The sequence below is a fragment of the Epinephelus lanceolatus genome, chromosome 5, assembly GCF_041903045.1.
Source record: "Epinephelus lanceolatus isolate andai-2023 chromosome 5, ASM4190304v1, whole genome shotgun sequence".
NCBI classification, from domain to species: domain Eukaryota; kingdom Metazoa; phylum Chordata; class Actinopteri; order Perciformes; family Serranidae; genus Epinephelus; species Epinephelus lanceolatus.
This window is the reverse complement of record NC_135738.1, coordinates 7,392,541-7,419,836: the sequence shown is the minus strand read 5'-3', so window position 1 is coordinate 7,419,836 and position 27,296 is coordinate 7,392,541. Positions and strand designations below refer to the sequence as shown.

At 42.1% G+C, this 27,296-nt stretch overlaps 1 protein-coding gene across 1 annotated transcript in view; it reads left to right on the top strand.

Moving 5' to 3' along the window:
* The window catches only part of LOC117262630 (neuronal acetylcholine receptor subunit alpha-7), a 74,778-nt gene that overhangs the window by 16,246 nt on the left and 31,236 nt on the right, over positions 1-27,296 (top strand). The window contains exons 3-6 of the mRNA XM_033635677.2: positions 3,315-3,359; positions 18,079-18,188; positions 21,859-21,938; positions 26,774-26,941. Coding sequence (XP_033491568.2) covers positions 3,315-3,359; positions 18,079-18,188; positions 21,859-21,938; positions 26,774-26,941 — 403 coding nt within the window. The remainder of the gene's footprint in view (positions 1-3,314; positions 3,360-18,078; positions 18,189-21,858; positions 21,939-26,773; positions 26,942-27,296) is intronic.

Here is a 27,296-nt window from a genome sequence, read left to right as displayed (position 1 = left end):
TTTTTACATACACCTTTTGCTAACAATAATCCATTGGTTTCAACAATCCGCTACATAATAACGTACAAATGTAACACACCTGTAGTTTGCAAAAACGTACAATACCAACATTATTTCTGGGAATTGGGTTGTGAAACGAGCTACGAGCCTTTCAGAGCACATCTCAAGCCCAGAACATAGATTTTCAGTGGATAGAAAGAGAGAGGCAGGATTGTCATATAGTCTTTATGTCCAGCTACAGTACACACTGATAAAGGACGAGGCCAACAGGGAGGTAAAGTAACAGAGGTTTCATTAACAGAGGGTTTCTGGCATTTACTGTGAAGCAGCAGCTGCACATTAGCACACACCACATTAGCTCATAATCTCATAAAAAGTGATTTTTCTTTTTATTGTGACTTTAAACTCCGAGATCATCCTGCTCAGTCTGTCAGGAGCCTTCAGCTCTGCTAACAGAAGCCTGTCAGGGCGCTGTGGGCTGTGAGCTGTGAGCTGTGGGTGGTGGCAGCTATCGGCTCCTATCATCTCCTTTCACAGCTGCTTGCTGTTTTGCCTCGTTGCTCCTGAGTTTTATATCCAGTCGAGTTGGTTTTCTTCCTGGCCAGCCGGTCTGCTCTGTGTCTCCCAGGTTAATGTTCAGGTTGAAAAGAGCTGAACTCTGGTGTCCTCCCTCTCTGCAGCCGAGGACAATAAGCTTTACAAACACATTCAGGCTGCTGCTGCCTCTGTGACTTTGATAAAGCATTCATGTATACAGTCAACACCTCTGCTGTAAACATGATTTATTGCATCATTTCTGTTCTTTATTCAGGAAAATACTTCACATTATAGTGTGAGGGCTTCTTACATCAACACATTATAACTAGTCAACATCGTGGTACGGTGAGAAAAATACACAAACATCATCTATCAAAATATATATGTATAGGGACGAGCAGCTTATCTCAGACGTCTTATATTTGCACTCGTTATATTTGCTCTCAGCCCACTTTTTATTGCAAGTGCGGCAGTTTTCCTCTGGATAAATAAAGTTTATTTTATACATTTAGGATGACACGGTTCAACAATTTACACGTGAAGAACTGAGTATTGACTTTTTGAACTGTACAAGTTTCCTTTTTTATTCTTTATTGTTGTAAAGTTACAGTGAAATAATAAGTAGTATTCCATGTATCTAATTTTTATCCCATCATAAGTACATATTTAATTATAATATTATATTTATTTCTCTGTGGTTTAATACAACATAAGGCCTTTGCACACTGAGTCCGTTTTTCTGGATGACATAATGCTCACGTTGTGTATGTAACAAATGTACTTGCACCAATCTGTGTGCCCATGGGCATGTCGGTCTTAAAATGAGGTGTGGTCAGGTGCATTGCTGGCGTATTGCTATTTTGAGGCAGTGGAAAGCAATCTCTCCATTGACCAACTAAAATCTGGTCTTAAGTCAGAATGGTGCAGTATTTTCCTGCTATATTTAAAGGACGCATTATTCAGATTGTAAGATGCACGTACATAGGCAGGGTCACAACACATGTACACTCTGCTTGTTACACACACATGGACGTGTGGATGGGTTGCAGGTGGGTGAAACAATACATCATTAATGAGGAAAATAATAGTGACATTCTGTAAGATGTGAACGTAGCAGAGATCAGAGCAGAGCTGCAGAGCTGCTGTCTGACTCCCCATTAAGACAGACACTGTGAGTGTTTAGCATGAGGAGCAGCGTACCTTCATTGATTATTTCAGAGGCTTAAAGTTTAGTTCTTTTTCCTCTGTCGAGTTTCTAACTACAGTTTTTGGTTTTGCTGCTTATGTGTCTCACAATATTTGCTGCAGACATCGCTTCTCTTACAGCATAACTTTCAGCAGGAAACCACTCGCTTCTCCAATTTGACAAATTCACCATATAAATAGCAGCACACCAAGTGCAGACACACCTGGCTTTCAAAGAGAATGAGGGATTACACTCTGATTGGTTGACTTCATGTGACGCCCACAACACACCTATGACTACATAAGGGACTACAAAAAAACCCCTTTGCTCCTTGTGCCTTTCTTTGCACTCAGATTATGTGTTGTTTAACTAGTGAAGTGGAGGTGGACACGACCTAAATGCACTCAAGACTGTCTGCTATGGATCGCTTTGATAGGACCCTCCATGTTTTATTGTTTAACAGTATTTTATCAAATTATGTGTTTTTAGAAACTGATTAAAGGAAAAAGATCCTTTAGTGTCAAAGTCCCAGCATGGACCAAGCATGGATATCCTGTATATCCTATATTCAGTATATCCTCTTCTTCTTCTTCTTCTTCTTCTTCTTCTTCTTCATATGAAATACAAAATGCTTGGTATTCATAGATCACACCCAAATCATCACAGGTTTTAGACGTCAACAGTTAAATGGAGATCACCTGTAGCCAAATGGCTTCTCTCGATTGTTGTAAAAATACACACTTGTATGTGAAAAGTCCAACTTTTGGTGAGTCAGTTAAACTTTTACACCATAAGAGAAAAAAATAAGAGTCCAAGCAATTCCATAAAAGTTGACTGAAAAGCAGAAGTCGGGGGAAAGATACAAGAAAAACTTGGACTGAAACCAGCAACATGTTCATCTGTCTCTCAAGACGTCCCGTCTGTGTCTCTCAGCTCCAAGCCCATTCATTCCTACTGAAGTCACAAATCTTTAAAAGCATATATAAATTTCCATCATTGATTTCTTAAACAGCTGCTCACTGTAATTTTCAATGGGAAAGGGTATTTTTGTTGGGTCTATTTCTAGTGGCGGATTAATCCACATTTGGTGCTCTGATGAGTACTTATGGTGTAAGTGGGATTGAGTCAAAATAAACTACAGTGTGTGTGTTCATACTAATGAAGGAACAACAGTGTGGCGCACTAACGTGTTTTAACAACAGGAAGAAGATCTATCAGACTCTAGAGTAGCTGAGTAGATACATTCAGTGTTGAACTAAGTGAAGGGCAGGTATCTATTAAATCATTATAACCTTTAATGTCTCACCTTGGGGGAATCTCCCTCCTCCTGCAGGGCGGCCGCTTGCTTACAAAGCCTCATCTTTTAATTCTCTCAGTATGCTCGGCTACCTGAGCATGAATTAACAGGGCGGACATTCATCAAACTGACGTTATTCATATTCATCCTCGCCTGCCGTCTTTAAGATTAATTTAAAAGGATGAAAGAACGAGAGGAGAGAGGACAGAACCATGACTGCGGTGAATCAGAGGGTCTTTAGTTCATCAGCAAACAGAACAAACACTGATTGTTTTGTTGTTTTTCTGCTTTTAGGATGAGAAGAATCAGGTGCTGACCACCAACATCTGGCTACAGCTGGTGAGTTTTCTTCTTGACTCTGCTGTTTGAGTTCAAACATGTCAAAGTAAGTGTTTATGACTCCCCAAAACTGTTCCTCTGTTCTGTTGCACCTCCTCAGTATCAGTTTAATCTACACCCTTTATCTTGTGTTCCTATCTGTTGTCCTTTTACATCAGTATATTATCTATGATCTTAGTGAAACATCCTGAACCTTAGAGCAGAGAGCATTGTGTGTGTATTTGTCACTGTTGTGTGTTTCCCATACAGTAAGCATCATTTCTTGAATGTTGTTAGAAGTTTCAAGAACCACTGCTAGAACTTTTCCAAAAACTCTGAAGTCTTTCCAGCATTTCTCACCGACATTATGTAACTGTGTCGATGGCCTAAAACCTTGTGTTAGTCTTGGGGAAACAAAATACACACTCCATTTTGTCTTGCAGCCACATGCTAAGAATCATAATGAAGAGATAAATTAGACCAATAAGAGATTAACAAGATTTAGGAGTCCACATTGATGGCTCTCAGAGGCTGTACAGACACACTCATTTTTACTTAATCAAACTTTTCAGGAAGTCAGCTGCATAAAATTCAGTTTTTGACATCAATAAACATTAGTGAGTCAAATCAAGTCAATTTTATTTATATAGCCGAATATCACAAATTTGCCTCAAGGGTTGTTACCACCTGTGCAGCATGTGACACCCTCTGTCCATAGACCCTCAGTTTAGATGACGGAAAACTCCCCAAAAGAACGTTTAGCAGGGAAAAACAAAAAGAAGAAAGAAACCTCAGGAAGAGCGACTGAGGAAGGGTTCCTCTCCCTGGATGGACAGACAGGAAATTGATTGCTGTGTGTACAGAATAACTAACATCACAAAATAACAGTATGGACAATGACAGAACTATCAGTCCAGTCACCACAAGAAAATGTTGGTATTGTGTTTTTCGCAAACATTTCATTTGTACCTTTCATATGTATCATATTGACATTTCTAAAGTGACGTAATATGTGCGCTGACGTTGACATCAAGAGGTGGATTGGATGGTGTATGGTGTGTCACCTTGGTGAGACGCCTGCCAAGCTGCAGACTTCTGTTTGAGACCAACAAATAATAAAGGGTGGTTGTTTTTTACCAAGACATTGCTGTGTTTCCAGCTGTGATTGTGCTGATGAAAAGCGGGTATTTAAAGCCAAAATATGATCTACCCCAACCCTAACCATGTGGTTTTTGTGCATCATTAGACGTTTGAGGTTCTGATGTTGGGTGACCAAAATTCAATGTCAGGACAACATCCAACGGCAACATGAATTTAATGTAGAGTGTATAAGAATGGATCCGGGAAAATATCAAGCAGCTTCAGTAATAACAATAGTACTGTACCTCTGCAGAGGGGAGAATTCAACAGATCGACAGACTTTACAGTGTTAGTTATCTGTTCATTTTAAAGTACTCCACAGGGGGGAGGTACTACTAAAAGGTTCTGAATGCACCATGTAGAGCATTAATGTAGCAGCAAATCACTATTTGCTATGTAAAGATACAGTGGAGTAATGGCGTCCTGAGCAGAGAATGACGTCACACTTCCTCTCTGTGTGTTGTAATCTGAGCTTCTCTGTGGTTTCCCTGCCGGCCACCAACATTTTTAGATGTTGATATTTGGTTGAATTTAGGTTGGGACGTGAGGTAACCAAAATTCAATGTCAGGACGTCACATGCCATCGTCAGGTTAACATAAAATGCAGCGTCAGATGACAATGATATTTTCTTGGTTTTAAAGCAGCTGTGCGGAACTTTACGTTTTCGTTGATTATAGTGCCCCCTTTGGTCAAAGCGGTATGACACCCACAGCCTGGTGTCGTAAAATTCCAACTGCAGCCAGCATTCGGCTTCATTCGTAAAATCTCGACTGCAACCGGCAATTACCGCATGCATTTGTTTTGGAGAGCGAGAGGAAAATCATAAATGTTCTGGTGTAGCCCTGAATTTCTTATAAACTGAGGACAACTGCCTGCTGTATATTTGTGTTCATGGTCACAGTCACAGATAATTTTGTGGTGTTTGTTGTAACGTTAAAAGCGGTTCACATCAGCTAACGTTACATTTAGCTTGCTTATAACTTCCATGTCGTCATTTATTGAAGTGAAACAACATCTAACAAGTTGCGGTATATTCTCTAAATAAAAACAAAAATGACATACCTGTCGATTAGGAAAAGGGCCAACTCGGGATCAGTTTTAAAACCTTTCAAATCTCTCAGCTCTCTCCACTTGGTGAATGCCCGACCGAGGTTTACACGTGTTTGGGCTTGAGCCCTATCACTGTCCCATTTAGCCTTCTTCTGTTCTTCTGTTCTTTTTCTTTTAGATGGTGCTCCTTCTTTATCCGCCATGACATCGAAAGTACAACCAAGTCCTTATAGAAACATCTGGTAAAACTGTTATGTGTTCAGCAATGCCTGTTGCGTACTGCTTACTCAAAGAACACTCTCTGTAAACACGGCTCTATTTCTTCTCTCAATTTATTGGCAGATCGTAAACAACTTCCAGGTGCATACCACCACCTACTGTACAAGAGTGTGCAATGTGTCTGAAATCATTCACTACTCCCTACTACATGTCATTTAGCCTTTTTCTTAAATCCTACTTGTAAATACGGCTCCTTCTTCTTCTGTGGTTTAATGGCTGCGGGCGTGCAGACTTATTTCCGTCTCCGGGTGCCGTATTCTGGTTTGCTGACTTCCGCTGTGTCCGACCCGACAGAGGCTACGCTAAATAGCCATATAGAGAAAGGCTTTTTTGTCGCTGTTGGGTTCAAATAAATATGCGGATCTTCAAGGAGGGGTTATACGAGCTAGGGACAGTTTTATAAATGGTAAAAAGTTCCGCACAGCTGCTTTAAGTTGTGTCCAACATCTTCCAAAGGTCTCATGCTAACACCATCATAATGTAGATTAAAGAGATTTAGTCAAGAGGTGTGGACAAAAAAACATATTTTTATTTGAACCAAAATTTTAAGTCTGTCCGACGTCTTTCTGACATCATATTGACTTCTGGTGCCAGCTGGGTTGTTGTGGCAGACAGTACGGCCACATTCTCATGTTAGTGCCAGTGTGTATCTCACTGGCTAGCTCATTGCTGCCACTCTGCACGGCACTTATACTGCAATTACCACTGGCATGAGGATGGCATCGTTATGGAAGCATAGCCCCACCCACTTAACTCTGTCAGCACTGTTGCCGTTGCGTATGCTCGAGCCACACTGTCAGGATGATGATGCATGACAGCTACCTTGCTGAACTGTGAGGAAAAAATAGGCAAGACTCCTGTTCTATAGATGCTCTGCAGCAGAGAAGCAGCCGAGATGCGCCTGAGCAGTGCTGTTTACGCGGGCAGTGTGGCCCATGTGTTAGTGCTGTGTATGGAGCCCCATTAGTTGCTAGCCACCAGCTCAGCCAACTCCATGTTGGGAACCATGTGCAAAGAACTCATATGCTTGGCATAGAGCCCCTCTAAAACAGATTCAGACTTTGGTCCCTGTGGTTGAAAGTTAAGTTGCTAAAACATTTCCTGGCTTTCTGGTCACTGCAGCAGAAGCGGGCTAGTAGCATTTCTCCAGAGAACTTGGGCCTTTGTGTATAAACTAACTCAGTCCAATCACATCAGCCTCTAGTGGCCATTAGTGGTTCTGCACCTTTATGTGGGTGTGCTTTTATTTTTCAGCTATGGCTGTGGACAGTTAAGAGTTTGTTTAATGATCCATAACTCAGAGGTAATGGATCATCAGTGGGTGAAAATCTCCACCCAGCCTCCCTCTGCTGTCAGGCTGCTCTCCTGGCTTCTGACTACAGGAAATTAAATCACTCCCAGCCATTACAGATGGGTCTATTTGTGCCCCTCAGGCCGCCAGGGCTGCTGTGTAAACTGACTCTAGGGAAAGAAACTAAGTAAACATTGATAATAAATGGACGCCTGCAGCCACATCATCCCATCCTTCCTTCAGTTCAGCTTCCAGAGCGACTCTGGAGGAATCGCACAACTCCAGCTCTGGTATTTGACCCAGATAAGTTTGCTGTGATGGAGAAAAACTGGATCCAGCAGGCAGTGAACAGAGTGCCAGCTTCTGTCTCTGCTTCCACAAATACTTCATCTTGTGTTCTGCTGCTTGCTCTGTCAGAGCCGACACCTCCTGCACTCTGATGCTTCACACCTTTGTGATGTCGACTCCTGCTTCTTCTTTGTTCTTTTTAACTCACGGTATGAAACGCTGCTACTCTCTGCCGTTTGTTGGGCAGGACAGACTCTGGTGTGAATGTCAGAGCTAATGGAGAGCGTAGGAATTCATTTAGAAAGCTTCCTAAACCCATTTCATGCAGCTGTCCAAATTTAATTAGGTTTCATATCAGGTCCTGTGGAATGTGTGTTTGTAAAGTGGCGATGCACTAATCCGCCTTAATCTGCTCCTCTCTGATGGAAAGGTTGGTTCCTCCCCGGAGGCTCGGCATTTCCTCTCTGCAGCACCCTCCCAGGACCAACTAGTCTTTTGGCTTAATTTAATTTGGCGTTCCTTCTCCTTCTTCTTCTCCTCCTCTTCCTCCTCCTCCTCCTCCTCTGCTCATTGTCTTTTTTTGTGAAGGGGATGAATGTCTGGAAGCGAGAGGAAACATTTCTGTGTGGGTTTCTTAATGTCAGAGTATTACTGCAGCTTTTGGAAGTTTCTCTCCTGGCAAACAAGAAAACTTTGACTCGCTGACAGACTAAAAAAAGAATCAACATTAACATTTTGGAGCAGATTTCTTCCTTCAGGCGCTCATGGAGACCTGCTTTTTATAAGGTTTCAATTACTTTGTGGAGCATTGTTTTTATTTACAAGCTGTTGGTACCCAGACGCATATTATCCACGGAGCACATGTATTAACACATAAAATTCACAATTCTCAAATGAGAAAAAAAGGAAAATGTAAAAGCAAAGACGAGAGACAGGATTTAGGAAGTTTAAAAATGAACCGAGCACACAGGTATTATATTTACCATGGTTACCATGTTACCATGTCGTGGTGAAGAAGGAGCTGAGCCAGGAGGCAAGGCTTTTGATTTACTGGTCCATCTACGTCCCAACCCTCAGCTATCGTCATGAGCCATGCATAATGACCGAAAGAATGAAATCGCATGTACAAACAGCCACAATGAGTTTCCTCCGTGGGTGTCTGGGCTCAGCCTTAGAGATAGGGTAAGGAGCTCGGACATCTGGAGGGAGCTCGGAGTAGAGGCGCTGCTCCTTCGTGTAGAAAGGGGTCAGTGGAGGTGGTTCAAGCATCTGATCAGGATCTTCCTGGGCGCCTCCTGTTAGCGGGCATGTCCCACTGGTAGGAGGCCCCCGGGGCAGACCCAGAACACGCTGGAAGGATTATATATCTCATCTGGCCTGGGAACACCTCAGGGTCCCCCAGGAGGAGCTGGTTGCTGAGGAGAGGGGCGTCTGGAATGCTTTACTTGACCTGCTACCCCCGTGACCCTGCCCCAGATAAGCAGATAAAAATGGATGGATGGATGGATGGATGTTTAGCATGTTAGCATGCTAATTAGCTAATTATTCAGTGAACACAAAGCCCAGCTGAGGCTGATGGGAATGTCATTAGTTCTGCAGATATTCAACCCAAACGCCAGAAAAAATGTTGGTATTGTTAATTTCCACAAACCTTGCATATGTTGCATTTATACATTATTATGCAGCAGATACATTTCAACTTAACAGCGCTGGGGTTAGGGTGTGATCAGGTTTAGACACAAAAAAAATTTGGACATGGTCGTTATCATGTTTTGGCTTAAAATACCCAGATTTGGGGGCACAATCCCAGCTTGAAATGCAGCAATGTCTGTAAAAAAACAGTGGCTTTTGTAGCACTGTCCCCGTTGGAAAAACAGCGATGGGTAGCTACAAAACACCCATGTTTGGTTGCTAAGAAGTCACTGGAAACAGTCTCAAACATTGGTCTGCAGCTTGGCAAGCTGGGTGCCATGCCATCCACCATCCCCTACACCTCCCAATGACATATCCATAGAAATAGAGGGAGACCAGATCAAAACCTTGTGTCTTTACAATATCTTCTGAGCATTTTAATGGTTATATTTTGGTTACTCGAAGTACATGCTTAAAGATTATGTATGTGACATTCAGAGTATTAATTTAGCAGCAGACCCCTTTTTTTCTATGTATAGGTATAGTGGATTAATGGTGTCCTGAGCAGAGAATGAAGTCACACTCCCTCTGTGTGTGTTGTGATCTGAGCTTCTCTGTGGTTTGTTGTGGTGAGACAGATGGTATGTTCATGCACATGTGTATCCCACTGCCTTGCCAATGGCTGCCGCTCTGCACTGTGCTCATACGGCGGTAACCGCTGATATCAGGACAGCAGCCTCATACACTCTGAATTTTACATAGATATTCAGAAAGTTGATGCAGGCGCTTAACCGGTCCGTTGTGGTGAAGAGGGAGCTTAGCCAGAAAGTGAAGCTCTCGATTTACCGGTCGATCTACGTTCCAACCCTCACCTATGGTCATGAGCTCTGGGTAGTGACCGAAAGAACGAGATCGCGAGTACAAGTGGCCGAAATGAGTTTCCTCCGCAGGGTGGCTGGGCTCAGCCTTAGAGATAGGGGGAGGAGCTTGGACATCCGAGAGGGACTCGGAGTAGAGCCGCTGCTCCTCCACATCGAGAGGAGCCAGTTGAGGTGGTTCGGGCATCTGGTAAGGATGCCTTCTGGACGCCTCTCTTGGGAGGTGTTTCGGGCATGTCCAACCAGGAGGAGACCTCGGGGCTGCCCCAGGACATGCTGGAGGGATTACATCGCCTGGCTGGCCTGGGAACGCCTCGGGGTTCCCTCGGAAGAGCTGACAGAAGTGGCTGGGGAGAGGACTGTCTGGGCTTCTTTGCTGAGGCTGCTGCCCCCGCGACCCGGACCCGGATAAGCAGAGGAAGACGAGTACGAGTATTCCTCAGCACAAGATAGGACCTGTTGACTTTTAAAGTATCTCACTAAAACCACCATCTTCCTGTGTGTGTCTTATTCACCCTGACTCCCTCTGTATGACTTCTCTGTGTTATAGGAACATCCCACTTCTTGTACTGGAGTTAAAAAAAGCATGTATCCTGTTGTCAGCACGAGATGAGTGTTAAAATTCAAACAAGTACAGTTCAAATTCCCGTCCCCCTGAGAATGAGCCATTTTTATTATGGGCAAATGGATTTTCTTGTAGCACTTTTGATTTGAATGATCCCCTGACATTTCCTGCAGCGCCATCATAAAGAGAATCTTTGCATTTTAAGCTTTCAGTAGGCCTCTGAGGAATCTAAACCCTCAGTCTGCTTTTGGCTCCTGTGACAGTCTTTTTTTGTCTCTCAGGGTCAACAGCGACTCTTCACATGTTGTTGAAAAGAAAGAATTAAAATGCCCTCAGAGATCTGAAAATAGCCAGTAACTCTGTCAGGGAGGATAATCCTATTAGAAAGTGCAGAATTAAACCAGAATTAATGTAATGATGAAGCTGAAGTTTAACAGCACTGTCGAGGATGGATCTCTGTGCAGTTTTTCATCCCTTTTTGAATCTTTTTGATCTCATTGCATCAGCTCAACTTCAGTCCTTTTTAGTGTGCAGGTTTCTTTAGGTCTCGTCATGTTTGGACTCTTTGAGCCTTTGAACCTCTTAAGACATGAGATGAGAGAGCGCAGTCGTCTTCGCCTGCTCATAGAAAATACATGTTAGCTCTTGATATGAGACCGTTTCTCATCTCGCTTCTGATATCTGGACTCTTTGAGCTCTCGCTTACTGTTGTTACTGTGTTAAATGGAAAACTGTTTTTTGATTTGGTGACTACAGAAGCTTTTTTTAGTTTCAATTAAATTGTTTTCGATTGTTTTGCACATATCAAATAGAAAATGTGTCTGTGAGTGCTACCATTCTGTGAGACTGACCGTCATGTTTTCTTTGCCAGCCTGGGAGTCTGTAAAGCTCTTTGAGGTGACATGCTTTGATTCAAGGCTCTGGCTAATGTTAGCTACATAAACATGAACTTGAAGCCACAGCTGTGAGCCTTTCACTTTGGTTAGCAGACGGCTACACTATTGGCAGCAACATCTCTGAAACACCACCGATATTGACACATGTTTTATTTAGTTTATTGTCAGACTCCATCCGTCTTCTTTTTTGGGTTGCTTTGCAGCCAGTGCTGGAATTGCAACTTTCTCTGCAGGAATCTCATCCATTGAAGCAGGCTTTTACAATCTGAAGGGATGTGGATGCACACCTGCATTTATAGAACAGCCAACAGGAATGGCCTTCCTCTAAAATGACCTGTGATTGGCCAAAGTCTCCTGTCACAGCTTAAGCGGGATTTACACTTCTGCATCAAATCAACAGCGTGACCTACACCGTAGCCTGACGTGCACCTCCCCAGAAATGTAACTACACGGTGTGGCGACGCAGACCTCCTGTCTATTTCTATGAGCTGAAACCATTTCCCTCAGTGGAAACAAAGCTTTTATTCAATTTTATTCCACAGATTAGAAACAACAAATTGTGAAGACAATAAAGCCTCCACAAAAATAGCATAGTGATTTGTCCTGGTTTCATATGAGTATAGGAAATCTCCGCTCGTTGCTAGGCTAATTTATACAATGTAAAATACCATAGGCTTGTGCTAAAAATGTTAGCATGTTTGGAAAAGATGTTTAGTATAAGACAGTTGTTTTGTCGGTGAACCTCATGAGCTGTGATGGAGCTGAATTTTGTAACGTTACCTTTGTTTGTACTTGTGTTTGACATTGTCTCTATTAAGCCATGTTTAATGTGTGTTTAATGTGTGTTTTGTATCAACTAAACTTTACAGCACTTCACAGAAACCCTGCAGCTGACTAGCATTTTGGAGGTGTACCTGCAGAGTGACACAGACACATCACCGCACAAGTATAAATGCTCACAACGGCGTAGGCCACATGTGTAGGGTACAGCATAGGCTCTGCATAGAGCTGACAAGAATAAATCTGCCTTTAGATTTTCGAAAGCCAAAGAATAGAGCCAAGAGGAAGTGCAAAAGTCCAGTTTTCTTTCAAAGCACTTCATCATAATACCATCAATCCCTCCAGGATTTCACGGGTTGTTGTTAAGATTGGTGCCACATGAAATGTCTGATTTCAGGGCCACTGCTCAAAAAAATTGCGATGCATGTTGAGATGTTTATAGACACTTTTTTTTGTTTGTTTGTTTGTTTGTTAGTTTGTCTTGTTTGTCAGTTTTGATGACTGATGTCTTTCTCCCTGATTTTGTGTTTAGATGGGCGGATACAATTTCAGAGTTTAAAAAAACTCCCTACGTTGCAGAACCAAAAATAAATCTGCAGGGCCGTCCTTCGGTGGCTCGCTGAACTCTTGTGCTCGTAAACATAGTCCGACTGCGTTAAAAGTTTTAAACAAAGTCGCTGTAAGTCCTTCATTTCCACAATCTTGTGGACTGAGCACACGTTTGATAAAACGGAGTTAAATCTCTCGGCATCCATTTTCAAGCTCTCTGTGTGTTTGTGTCCTTGCGGACAAGAAAAGGGGGAGCGCACATTTCCGGGAGGGCGTGTCCTTTTCAAAAATGCAAGAGGCGTTGCTTTGTTGCCGGCCGTTTTCTCCAGTGTGTTAAACACACTTTAGAAAGGAGTGTCCCCAGACTATCAGAAGGCGGAGATCTCTGATTGTCTGGTGGCGAGACCAACCTCATACCAACAACGTAACAGTTCAACTTCCTTAACCTGTTAATAACTGTTGGGTAACATTAGCGGTTTAATGCTAACAGTTAGCCCTGTCACTGTGTGTGTGACTCTGTCCCAAGCACAGAGTTCTCATTCAGCAGCAGCCGTCACATGATAAACAGATACAGAGAGGGGCTGAGAGAATCACTGTGCTGCACGCAGCTCTGCAATAAAACGAGTCTTTACTCAACTTAAATAGTCAAATTTGCTGTAAAGTTGCAGTGATTGGACAAAATTGCAAGGTCACGCAGGATTCACAGGGATTGGCTGAACTTGCATCACTTGCTGTGATCGCACATGTTGACATCCTGAAATGACCACAGTATGCTCAAAGGTTATATGGGATTTTTGCCCAATGACGTCAAAATAAAACTGCCAACTCATCAGCTCTAACAGTAATTGGTAAATTGATGAGTTTTACATTTATTCATTTCATTGTTGTGCTGCTGCACAGTAAACGTAACATCCAGGTCATTGCAGCTCATTAACTCAGACTTCTAATATGTTTCCATGTGCCGCCTGATAAGTGCTGATATTTCTTTAGTTAATCAATATTTCAGAATTATTAGCCTGCATGTAAACTCACTGCTTCATGTTGAGGTGGTGATGGAGATAAAAGTGACACTGCGGAATTAAAAATAAACATTTTATGGTTCTTAATTCAAACCTTTTTAAAAAAAAAAATTGAGGAACTTGAAGCATGAATTGCATTTCAGAAAACATTTCGCATAAGTCTGCACCCCGGTGGTCATCAGACGTGTAGTTTGACATGAACTTCAGAGTCCTGTCTTGTGATTTTTGGGGGTGGGGTTTCTCTGCAGCCGCTGTGACAGTTGTGCTTTCAACACATTCCTCTGGGAAAACATTTCAGCTCAGTGACAGGAAGTAAACAAGCCCAAGAGAGATATATGGGCGACCTTCAGCCATCAGCGCAGACCAAAGAGCTGCGAGAGGCTGGGAGATTGTAATGAGGAGCGAGCTGGCCACCAGAGCTGCGTATGCAAATGAAGCATCAGCACAGTCCTGATGTTTGTTGGCCGCGTGTCCCTCTTTTCTCTCACAGCCGCTCCATTAAGACACACACAGCTAACAATGGCTGTTACATAAGATCCATCAGTGTAATCTAGATTTCACCAGCTGAAATATGGAGGTCAAACACAGACGAGCTGCTGCTTATCAGCTGCTTTCAGACTTCGCTTCTGGACATGTTTACTCCTCTCACGCTTTTTATGGAGACCTAATTTCCATCTTTTTGTTCCCCAGAATATATTGTATGGAAAGCAATTTTGAATTTATGCCTCACTTCAGCCAAATATCCACTTAACAGACGAGTACTTTAGGATGTGATGAGAATGAGAAAGAAGCAGGCCTTATTTGTTTATTTTTCCTGTTTTCCCCCTTTTGTTTTTCACCACTTTATTTAACAGGGACAGCCCACATTAATAAACATTACTGTAAATGCACCAGATTTAGCCAATAGTGTATTATTTATAGTCTCTGGACAGATATTACAAAGTTTCTCCAAGAAAAATACAAGATTAAAATTTAAAAGGCTTCTGAAATGGTTTCTGTGTGCTGAACACTGATTGAGTTAGTGTAATTTAAGACATAACAAAAGGCATTATCATGCTCCATTACCAGGTGCTAACTAAAACATGCAACACAGAAGCAGCAATACACAGCAAGTGATGAATATTAATGTCAATAGAAATACGGATGAAACAAGACAACGTTGTGCCACATTTCATTCACTCATTCATTTTTCGTAACTGCTTAACCTGTTAGTGTTCGCGGGGGGGCTGGAGCCTGTCCCAGGTGACACTGGGTGAGAGGCAGGGTACAACCTGGACAGGTCACCAGACTATCACAGGGCTGACACATAGAGACAGACAACCATTCACACTCTCATTCACACGTATGGACAATTTAAAGTCACCAATTAACCTGCATGTCTTTGGACTGTGGGAAGAAGCTGACACAGGGAGAACAGGCAAACTCTGCACATTGCTCCTTCACCTCGGGGTTTGAACCAGCAACCCTCTTGCTATGAAGCAACAATGCTAACCACTGCACCACCGTGCCACCCTGTACTATACATCGATCAGCCACAACACTCCACCCCCATTTTGTAGAGAAAACGCCTAAAATGACATACCCAAATTAAAATGACTGTAGCGTCTGAACCGCTCTGACTACATGCATGCATGAGGTCTTGCCAGAAAGCAAACTCTCTGAAGTTTCTTGTGAAAGTGTCAGAAAGACTCTAGGTGATACAGAGACAGAGTAATGGGCCTCTGAAGTCAGTATAAAATTAAAGATTTTGCCTAAAATAAAATAAAAATGTGTTTCAGGATGAATAACTGTCTGTGGCTTCATATGAGCAGGTAAATGACACTGTGGGGCTGTAGGCACACTATCAATGAACACTTGTTTCAAATTTGAAGAAGGTTGCTCAAAGTATGACCATTCTACAGTGTTTTTTCCATGAAAAGATCCAGGCGGAGCTCCAAATGACAGAGCACTCACTCGGCTTCAAAACTCACTCGGCTTGTTGTTTATGACACAGAAACACCATAAAATATCACCAAATAAAGCCATATGAAACTTGAAAGTTATGATCCCACTTTCTAGACGGTATATCTCAGCCAAAAATAGTGGTAGGAGTGAGACTCGTACCTTTTATAAACCAGCTACGTGCCCGCTAACAGATCCGCATGAGATCGTGAGTAATCCTTTAACTTTTCCCCTTGAAAAACGGCATGACATGGCTTGTCACCACTCATCACGATTTTGGACTTTGTGTATTTAGGCTGCTCTGGTGCGAAAACCATAAGGAATAAAAGAAAAACGATGCCGGATTCAGGAAGCCGAGAGCTTCCTGAATCCGGTGATACCAAGCATCACATGGTTTGATGACGTAGTGCGCCTGTGAGATCCCATTTAACAGAGGAAGGAGGGAGCGCAGACACCGGCGTCCGAACGGAGTTAAAGAGGTTAAAACCACTGGCGGGTAAAGTGAATAACATTGATCGTCTTGTTACAGTGGAATATTCCATCGGGAAACCTTGGGTCCTGGCATTCGTGTAAATGCTACCTGATGCGCTCCAACCACCCAAACACCATTGCAGACCAAGTAAACCAAAAATAGGAGACAATGCGCTCAACTCACAGAAACAAAAAAACTGGGTGCTGAATTCTAAATAAAGTGTAAAATTCAAAAAGATGAGAGGAACAGCACTCCAAGTTTATCAAATTTTATTTTGCCACACAGACGTTTCAGGTCTGGCCCTTCTTCAGTGTGTTCTGGCAAACAATACAACAGCACGCACAGGTGCGCTTAATTATAAATCAACCCGACTGACACAGCTTGTAAATCACAGCAGTGGGAGTAAATTGGTGGCTAAGTCACGTGACCATGCAAAAGAAAAGAATTAACAACAAAAATAAACCTAATGAAGATTACACACGATTCATAAAAAACATGCAAATGAGATTTCCTTATTTAAACCCATAGGGATAAGTGTGTCTAAGAAATGGATCCAATATGTCTCTCTGAAGCAGGATCTTGTCCCTGTTACCACCTCTGCGTGGCATGTTAACCATCTCAATGCCCATGTAATGTAGTTCACTTACAGTGTGTTTATGACTATTAAAGTGTCTCGCAACGGAGGATTTTTTGTCATTATTACGAATGGAACACTTGTGTTTGCAGATTCTGGTTTTTAACTCACGTTTTGTTTTATCAACATAATACAAATCGCACGGACATTTTAACAGATAAACAACATGTTTTGTGTTGTATGTGATTCTGCCTCTGACTTTAATGTCAACTCCGGACTTTGGATGAGAAAATGTGTTACCTTTGATCATAGAGTACCAGTGTACACAATTATGACATGGAAAATTTCCAGTAGGGATTTTAGACATGAAATGAATAGGTCTCTGAGACAAATCTGACCTCACGAGGTAATCTCGTAGATTGACAGATCTTTTATAAAAATATCTTGGTGGAGTAGAGAATGCAGCACCAATCTGTGGGTCGCTATCCAATATGTGCCAATATCTACTCACAAGACACAGACCAAGTAAACCCCCTTTTGGCAACGGCACTGGTCGATGGCAGTGACCTCCCAAGAGGACAATGCACCATGCCACACCACAATAGCTGCTCAGGAATGACCTGAGGAATGGAACAAAGAGCTCAAGGCAGGTATTTTCTTGGCCTTCAAATACCCCAGATCCCAATCTGGTCGAACATCTGAGAAATGTGCTGGTACCCAAGGGGTACCCTGGATCCACGCTGGGTCCTCCTCGGATCGGACTTGGCTCTGACTTGTTAAGGAATGGACACAGGACCTCTGGAGGGTGTCCTGTAGTGTCTGGCACCAACGCATCGGCTTCAGATCTTTTAGGTCCTGTGGGTTGTGAGGTGGGGTACCAGCACGTCCCACAGATATTGGTTGGTCAGACTGGGATTTGGGGAATTTGGAGGCCAGGTCAATACCTTGAGGTCGCTGTCATGTTCCTCAGGCCACTCCTGAGCAGTTATTGTGGTGTGGCATGGCGTTTCCCAACAGAACATTGCACTGTAACAAGATGATCAATGTTGTTCACTTCACCTGTCAGTGATTTTAATGTTTTGGCTGATTGGTGAATGTTATGAGGCACTAATTGAGACATGCATTAAAACACAGAAGACTACAGTAAAGAATTAAAAAGTCTGAAGTTCCATTTTCACTTTGCACACAGCTAAAAGCAAATGGTAACGTCAAAAACATTTTTAAGTGACAGAAAACATCACTTCTATGTGCACAAGAGACTGAAACAAGATATGAAAAAATGTGTGTGTGGAAACAGAGTTGGTGTGAACATTAGTATTAATATTAGTGTGTGTGTGTGTGTGTGTGTGTGTGTGTGTGTGTGTTTGTGTGTTTTGTTGTTTCAGTACTGGACGGATTTCTACCTGCAGTGGAACATGTCTGACTATCCAGGTGTGACCAACGTCAGATTCCCAGACAGTCAGATCTGGAGGCCTGACATCCTGCTGTACAACAGGTACGAGTTTACACCTGAATTGTTTAAACATTCTGGCAAAACTTGTGTCGTTAAATCATTTTAAGATACTTGACAAAATAATCTCAACTCAAGGTCCACGTACTCTTTCAATCTGGAGCTTTCAACAGATTTACATGGTCTTTATAAGCAGAAAGAAGACAAAGAGTTACTCTGTCATATATACACAGGCCCGAAATACACACACATGCACAAACAGGCCCTATACAAGCTGTAAATGGAGAGATGTCAAAGTGAGGGGACTGCCCATGGACAGGCAACCCAAGCAGTTAGGTTTGGTGCCATATCAATGACAATCACTTGCATTATTTGAAGTCACTTGTTTTATTATGGCACTGAATATTCATGCCTGTGAAATTCTGCGTACTGAGTTTTCTTCTTTAAATATAAAAAGTCAGAAAAGAACAATCCTGTTGATGAGGGAAACTTCTTGGACGGGCATCCAACCTCTTTTTATATTAAACCCCAGGCGACACATTGCTCGGATCAATTTGTCTCCGGTGGATTGAGGATGTTTTAGTTCACGGTGAGACGCCCTGAACGAGGCTAAAGACAGCTCACTCAGTTCGTTTTCATCCCTCAGTTCTGATTCAGTAAACAAGCTAATTCAGCTAATTCCCTCCTGAAGATCAGTCCTCTCCCTGTCAGGATTAATACCTCACTGTTAACTCACACATCAGAGCTGCTGGCTGTGGGAGGCTCGCTGCTGGATGCTGACGAGCGTTTCAGCTCATTAAGTGAGCGGTGTTTAGGAGCGCAGTGTGTGTGTGGGGGAGGCGAGGGGTGCCGTCAGAGGGAATATTGACCTGGCTGGCTTTAATGAGAGGGGGCCAGTGAACGGCACCACAGTCTGACTTTGAATTATTATTTGGGCACAGGGTCAACTTTACAGCACACTTACTGTAGTTTTACCTCAGAGTTTTCTTCTTTGAGCCAACGTGCTCCTCCGCCCACTCAGTCCAGTTTGTACGTATCCTGAGAAAAGCGAACGTTTCTGGATGATACACAGCAAAAGTTATGTTCAGTTGTTAACTTTGTTTTTTAACATGTTGGAAGCAGGTTAACATGGGTGACTCTAATGTTTTTATCTCCAGCTTTCAGCGTTTCTTGTATCAATGCTGGAGTTTTGAGCCCAAAAATTATATGTATTTTTGAGTTTAAGATAAAGAAAAGATAGTGATATATTGGCTGAAAACAAACTTGCTGATACTGACCCCTTAAATAAAAACAGAGTGGGACATTTCACAATTAGAAAATCTGAGTTTTCTGGTGGATAAACTGTGATGGAGAAACTGGACCCTATGTGAACCATCTATAGCATTTAGGGCATGTACGACCACTTTTTGCTAGTTACACAGTGCTTTATCTGGGTGCTAAGAAAGGCACAAGGGGCAAAGAGGTTGCATTTAGTCAGTTAATCATTCATAGGTATATTTTGAGTGTAACATGAATTCAACCAATCAAAGCGTCATCTCCCTTTAAAAGTCAGTTGCGCACTGCTATCATCATGGCAGCTCTGGCAAAACGGAGGAGCGAGCAGTGTAGAAAAAGTAATGTCACTACAGCAAATATAGTGGGACATTTAAAGTGGCTAAAGTAAAAACTGTGGTTACAAACTTGTCAAAAGAAACAGACCCAAACATCTAGCTTCTGAAACAGTCACTGAAGTTACACTGCTCCTCGTGTGTAAATGGGCACAGCGTCTCTCTTAATGGGAGTGGGACCACAGCTCTGCAGCTCTGCTCTGATCTCTGCTACATTAACATTTTACAGTGTCATTAATATTTTCATCGTTAATGACGCATTTTACACCCAGCCACAACCCATCCAGATGTCCCTGTGTGTGTAACAAGCAGAGTGTATGCATGTGAACACACCCCTGTAGACACATTTTACTCTCTGGATAATGGGCCCTTTAAATAGCAGGAAAATACTGCACCATTCTGACTTAAGACCAGGTTTTTCATTTCAGTAGTGCAATTTTTGCTGCCATAAAATAGCAATTCGCCTAAGTATCCTAAACACACCTCATTTTAAGACCTACACACCCATGTTTCTTTTCCTCACACAGAAAACATGAAAACATTTATTTTTGTATGAAAATTTCAGCTGCAACATGAATCCAAATATGATCTGCTCTCCGGAAAAAGAAAAACTATCATCTGTCTCTTGACATGTTAAATAGTTTTTGCTTACTTGTTGAGTGGAAGTGTTGCAGGTCAACAGGCTGTGTTCACCTTGATGATGAGCATCATATTTATGGGTTAGTAATGATGCAGACAGCAGAACAACTGTTTCCCACACAAACAGCAGTAAAGGCAGACAGCTGCAGGTCTGTTTGCTGGTCTGAAATCTGGTGTGTTTGCAGCAGGAGAATGATACTGACAGGAGGTCTCGGCTCTGTGTGTGTGCGTGTGTTCGTGTGTTATGTGAATGCGTCACAAGAAGAATTCAGTCTGCAGTCACAGACCTGAGCTTGTGTTAACTTACTGTTGATGTTTGTTGTTTTGTTAGTTTTATTCTTCTTATTCATTTCTGAGGAATTCTTACAGGTCTTTAAAATTATTATTTATTTATTTATTTTTTGGTTTTGAATCAAAAGTGTTAGGCGGCCCCAAAAATACAGATTTAAAAATCAGTTTAGATACATTTTTAAATTGTTATTCAGAAAATGGGGCTGTTTTTCTTAGTTTCTTAAAAAAATCACTATCTGCAAGGTTGCAAGGTTTCACTGGGGAGTGTTGATTTATAGAGTATCCTGTCTGTGTTTGTACTTGTACTGCGCTCTTTGCAAGGACATATCTGAGTGTTAGACCTTGAGAAAATGAAATATTTAAAAAGTGAAGATAATTTTGTAAAATGAGAACAATGTAGAAAACTGAGAACATGTTCGGGAAGTAAGTACATTTAGTGAGGGCATTTTAAAATTGGAAGGCATTCTTTGAAAAAGTGAGAAAATTTTGAATTATGAGGAAATTTGGGGAAAGTGAAAAGTAAGGACATTAAAAAAAAAAAAGTTAGGCCAATTAGTGGGGACCTTTTGAACTGTGAGGACGTTTTTTAAAAAGTGAAGACATTTTGAACTATGAGGACATTTAGGGAAAATGATGACATTAATTTAAAAGTAAGGACATCTGTCGAAAAACTGAGGAAAGTTAGTGAGGGTGTTTAAACTACGAGGATTTTTTTTAAGTGATGACATTTTCTGAGAAAGTATAGCTATTTAGTGAGGACATTTTGAACTATGAGGACGTTCCGGGAAAGAGAAAACATATACTGAAAAGTGAGGACATTTTTGTAGAAGTGAGGACATTCTGAACAATGTAGACATTTGGGGAAAGTGATGATATTTATTAAAAGTGAGTACATTTATTGAAAAAGTGAGAACATTTTAAAATGAGAACATAGTTCTCAGTGTGTCTCATGAAACATTTATAAGAATAAATAATCTTCACAGAGTGTTGTGGGTTTTATTTCCAGCGGCCGCCTCAGTGGACTGTTACAGATAATAATTTATGTCAGTGAGGGTCCTCACAAGTACATAAGGAAAACTGTGTGTGTGATCAGCTGTAGCCTTGATGAAACTATGATTTACTCCCCACTCGGCGCCCTCTGATGGACACTGACTGTATATCTGTCTCTGTCTCCACAGTGCTGATGACAGGTTCGATGCCTCCTTCCACACCAACATCCTGGTCAACTCCACTGGGTACTGCCAGTACCTGCCACCAGGTAACACCCAGAGGCCACTCCCACTGATGACACACCTAAACTATGACTGACAAGCCACCACGCCTGTTTGATTAACCCTATCACTGTCAGAGAATAAAGTCAACTGTAAATAAGATCGATCACTTTGCTCCAGACTAAAATATAACAACGACAGGACTGTTTGTTTTCTACAGATTAACTGTTTGTCTTTAGAAATCGTTACAACACCCAGTAAAGAGCACCACACTTCCTATCAGGGCTTTTTGTGAACAACTTCATCAAACCCTGACAGATATGTAGCCTGCGGTTGATGGAGGTCTGATGGAGGGCGGGGGGGTCAACATGAGGTCAAGGGGTCAACAGGAGGAGGTCAGGAGGAGTTACGGTCCTGACTGATGACCTGAGACTCGTTATGACTTTCAACCACGCAGCTCACAGAAACAAGACTGTGTAACACGGAGAGTTAAGATTTTATTTTTCATCTTTTTATGTAATATTTTATTTGGACACAAACATCCAAAAGGCAGTAAAGACCAGAACCATAAACATGCACTGTAAAACTGACACAGGAAGTCTTTTCCTACTATAACAATGAAAGGATATTAGTACTGCTTATTTTACAGTTAATGTTGGAGTTTGATTCCATATTTTACCACAGAAATAAGCTGTGTTTTGCCATATACTTAACACCAGAACAACATTTCTTGCAGCTTTACAGACTGAAACAAACAACATCAATCTGCAGACTGACCAACAGTTTATAGCCGAACCACAACATGTCAGGAAGAGGAGGGAAACCCATCAACCGATCAGAAATCAATAACCAATAAAAGTCATAACAGCTCTATTATCACTGACAGCTGACATTGATTGATGTGAGTTGGGAGGGGCGGTGGTGACAGAGATGAACTCAGGCTCCAGGTTTGAGCAGCAAGACAGAAAATCAGATTTAACAGAACTATATATTTATAAAAACAAACAGAAAAGACTGAAAGAAAAGTAAATGATTTACCAATAAAAAGCCATAAAGGAGAATATTTATTATTATCCGATTTGTTTTTTTTGCTCTCAGTCAGACAGAATGACTCCATCCTTCAATTACACATATTTTTTGTTATGTTTTGTATATTAACTGCTCAAAAATAAATAAATAAGGGAACACTTAAATCACACATCAGGTCTTGATGAACTTGATTATTCAAGTTGAAAATCTTTACTGACGTACATTGTATTATTTGATGAGAACAAAATGATGTACCAATGGTCAATGGAAACCAAAATCATCAGCCCACTGAGGGCTGGATTCAAAATCACACCAAAAATCAAAGTGAAAAACTGAAATCACAGGCTGATACAACTCATAATGTGGCTCAGTATGCCTGTATGCATCCTGACATCGTCTGGGCATGCTCCAGATGAGTCGGTGGATGGTGTACTGGGGAATCTCCTCCCAGACCTGGATCAGGGCATCAGTGAGCTCCTGGACCATCTGTGGGGGTACATGGCGGCATCGGATGCACCGATGCATAATGTCCCATAGGTGCTCCATTGGGATAAGGTCAGGGAAACAAGAGGACCAGTCAGTGGCATCAACACCTTCATTATCCAGGGACTGCTTACACACTCTGGCCACATGAGGTCGGGCATTGTCCTGCACCAGGAGGAACCCAGGGCCCACTGCACCAGGAGGAACCCAGGGATCTCTGCACCAGCGTAAGGTCTGACAATCCCTCTGAGGATTTCATCCTGGTACCTAACAGCAGTCAGGGTACTGTTGGCTCTGACATGGAGGTCTGTGTGACCCTCCAAGGACATGCCCCCTTGGACCATCACTGACCCACCACCAAACTGCTCATGCTGGATGATGTTACAGGCAGCATAACGTTCACCACGGCATCTCCAGACTCTTTCACGCCTGTCACATGTGCTCAGTATGAACCTGCTCTCATCTGTGAAGAGAACAGGGCACCAAAAGCGGACCTGCCAATTCTGGTGTTCTCTGGTGAATGATGGAGCTGCACGGTGCTGGGCTGTGAGCACAGGTCCCACTAGAGGACGTCGGGCCCTCATGCCACCCTCATAAAGTCTGTTTCTGACAGTCAGGTCAGAAACATGCACACCAGTAACCTCTCTGAGGAACATTTCCAGCACCTTGTTGAATGTATGCTACCAAGAATTAAAACACTTCTGAAGGCAAAGGGGGTCCAACCTGGTACTAGCCAGTGACCAGTGACTGTAGCTCATTTTCCAATTTGGTGAGTTCTACAAACCAATTGAAGTTAAGGAGTAACTTTTAAGAACAACTCCACCATTTAATTACACCTATTTTTTGCTATTTTTATATATATATATATATATATATATATACAGTACAGGCCAAAAGTTTGGACACACCTTCTCATTCAATGCGTTTTCTTTATTTTCATGACTATTTACATTGTAGATTCTCACTGAAGGCATCAAAACTATGAATGAACACATGTGGAGTTATGTACTTAACAAAAAAAGGTGAAATAACTGAAAACATGTTTTATATTCTAGTTTCTTCAAAATAGCCACCCTTTGCTCTGATTACTGCTTTGCACACTCTTGGCATTCTCTCCATGAGCTTCAAGAGGTAGTCATCTGAAATGGTTTTCCAACAGTCTTGAAGGAGTTCCCAGAGGTGTTTAGCACTTGTTGGCCCCTTTGCCTTCGCGCTGCGGTCCAGCTCACCCCAAACCATCTCGACTGGGTTCCGGTCCGGTGACTGTGGAGGCCAGGTCATCTGCCGCAGCACTCCATCACTCTCCTTCTTGGTCAAATAGCCCTTACACAGCCTGGAGTGTGTTTGGGGTCATTGTCCTGTTGAAAAATAAATGATCGTCCAACTAAACGCAAACCAGATGGGATGGCATGTCGCTGCAGGATGCTGTGGTAGCCATGCTGGTTCAGTGTGCCTTCAATTTTGAATAAATCCCCAACAGTGTCACCAGCAAAACACCCCCACACCATCACACCTCCTCCTCCATGCTTCACAGTGGGAACCAGGCATGTGGAATCCATCCGTTCACCTTTTCTGCGTCTCACAAAGACACGGCGGTTGGAACCAAAGATCTCAAATTTGGACTCATCAGACCAAAGCACAGATTTCCACTGGTCTAATGTCCATTCCTTGTGTTTCTTGGCCCAAACAAATCTCTTCTGCTTGTTGCCTCTCCTTAGCAGTGGTTTCCTAGCAGCTATTTGACCATGAAGGCCTGATTTGCGCAGTCTCCTCTTAACAGTTGTTCTAGAGATGGGTCTGCTGCTAGAACTCTGTGTGGCATTCATCTGGTCTCTGATCTGAGCTGCTGTTAACTTGCGATTTCTGAGGCTGGTGACTCGGATGAACTTATCCTCAGAAGCAGAGGTGACTCTTGGTCTTCCTTTCCTGGGTCGGTCCTCATGTGTGCCAGTTTCATTGTAGCGCTTGATGGTTTTTGCGACTCCACTTGGGGACACATTTAAAGTTTTTGCAATTTTCCGGACTGACTGACCTTCATTTCTTAAAGTAATGATGGCCACTCGTTTTTCTTTAGTTAGCTGATTGGTTCTTGCCATAATATGAATTTTAACAGTTGTCCAATAGGGCTGTCGGCTGTGTATTAACCTGACTTCTGCACAACACAACTGATGGTCCCAACCCCATTGATAAAGCAAGAAATTCCACTAATTAACCCTGATAAGGCACACCTGTGAAGTGGAAACCATTTCAGATGACTACCTCTTGAAGCTCATGGAGAGAATGCCAAGAGTGTGCAAAGCAGTAATCAGAGCAAAGGGTGGCTATTTTGAAGAAACTAGAATATAAAACATGTTTTCAGTTATTTCACCTTTTTTTGTTAAGTACATAACTCCACATGTGTTCATTCATAGTTTTGATGCCTTCAGTGAGAATCTACAATGTAAATAGTCATGAAAATAAAGAAAACGCATTGAATGAGAAGGTGTGTCCAAACTTTTGGCCTGTACTGTATATATATATAATTATTATTATTATTAATTCGTAATTAGGTCTTTCTGTAATTATCCAGCTTCTAATTAAACTATAATCCATATTTTTCTTCTTATATAATTCACCACATTCTCCGTAGTTCTGTCTCAGCTATGTGTCATCACAGGAAGCTCTATTCTTAATATTGTATTTTTACCTTCTTTGCTGTATCCTGTTCCTCTGTGGTGCAGCAGCGTCCTGATTTCTCCTCAGGGATCATTAAACCTTTTTTTGGAGGCTGGTTTGGGAACAGATTGGATTTCCCAGCTGATCCTCACAAAGTTAATGGAAACCTCAAACACAGTCCTCCTGAGCAGACTGATGGATTCTCCGAGGGACACCAGACGTGTTTTCTTGTTTACCCGCTGGGGGGAAAAAATCAACTTTAAAACACTTTTTATCTTCTTTTCACCACAGAGTTCGTTCGATGCATCACCATCTGAAATCAGTCAGTAAACAGCAGCTCGTCCTCTGTCTGAGGGAGTTATTATGTTTCTATTCTTATTTCTTGATTCAGTGTTCAGTCGAGTGGTTCCTGCAGGCCAAATCATTTTTTTCTCTGTTGTATGTAATTTATTTTTCTTCAACATTTTGGGGTTTCATATTTTTCATTACTTCCTCCAGGGTGTTTTTCTGTATTTTTCCATGTATTAGTTTCGACTTTGATTTGATATTGATCTCCTGTAAACACAAATGTTATTTTCAGCTTCTTTTGCAACTTATTCTGAGGCTATTAAGTTTGTTTTCGTCCTCCTTTGTATTTCCCACCACAGTTTACTTTTTACTTCTTCATCTCCTCCATGCCGCTTGTAATTACTTTTTCCTCTTATCTTGATTTCAGGAATATTTAAGAGCACCTGTTACATCGATGTACGCTGGTTTCCATTTGACGTGCAGCGCTGTGACCTGAAGTTTGGCTCGTGGACGTACGGCGGCTGGTCTTTGGACCTGCAGATGATTGAGGCTGATATCACTGGATACATCGCTAACGGAGAGTGGGACCTTGTGGGTAAGAGCACATTAACGGAGACATGAGGCTGAAATATTTTGTGTTTTATTACCTCCGCCAAGGAGGTTATGTTTTCAGTTCAGTTTGTTGGTTTACCAGTTGGATTTGGAAAAACTACAGGCCTGATTTTATGGAACTTGGTAGAAGGAACCCATTAAATTTGGGTGGATACGCAAATTATTTTTTACTTTCGTTAAAGCTGCTCTGTGGAGTTTTGCCCATTTGTGCCATCCGCCGTGTTTTTCCGAGTACTGCAACAATAACAGTCAGCGTGCGCCGTTCGATGACGTCGGCAATACGAGTGACGCTCCCACACCGCACACCGAGAAAAAAGGGAAAAGAAGATGGACTCCTC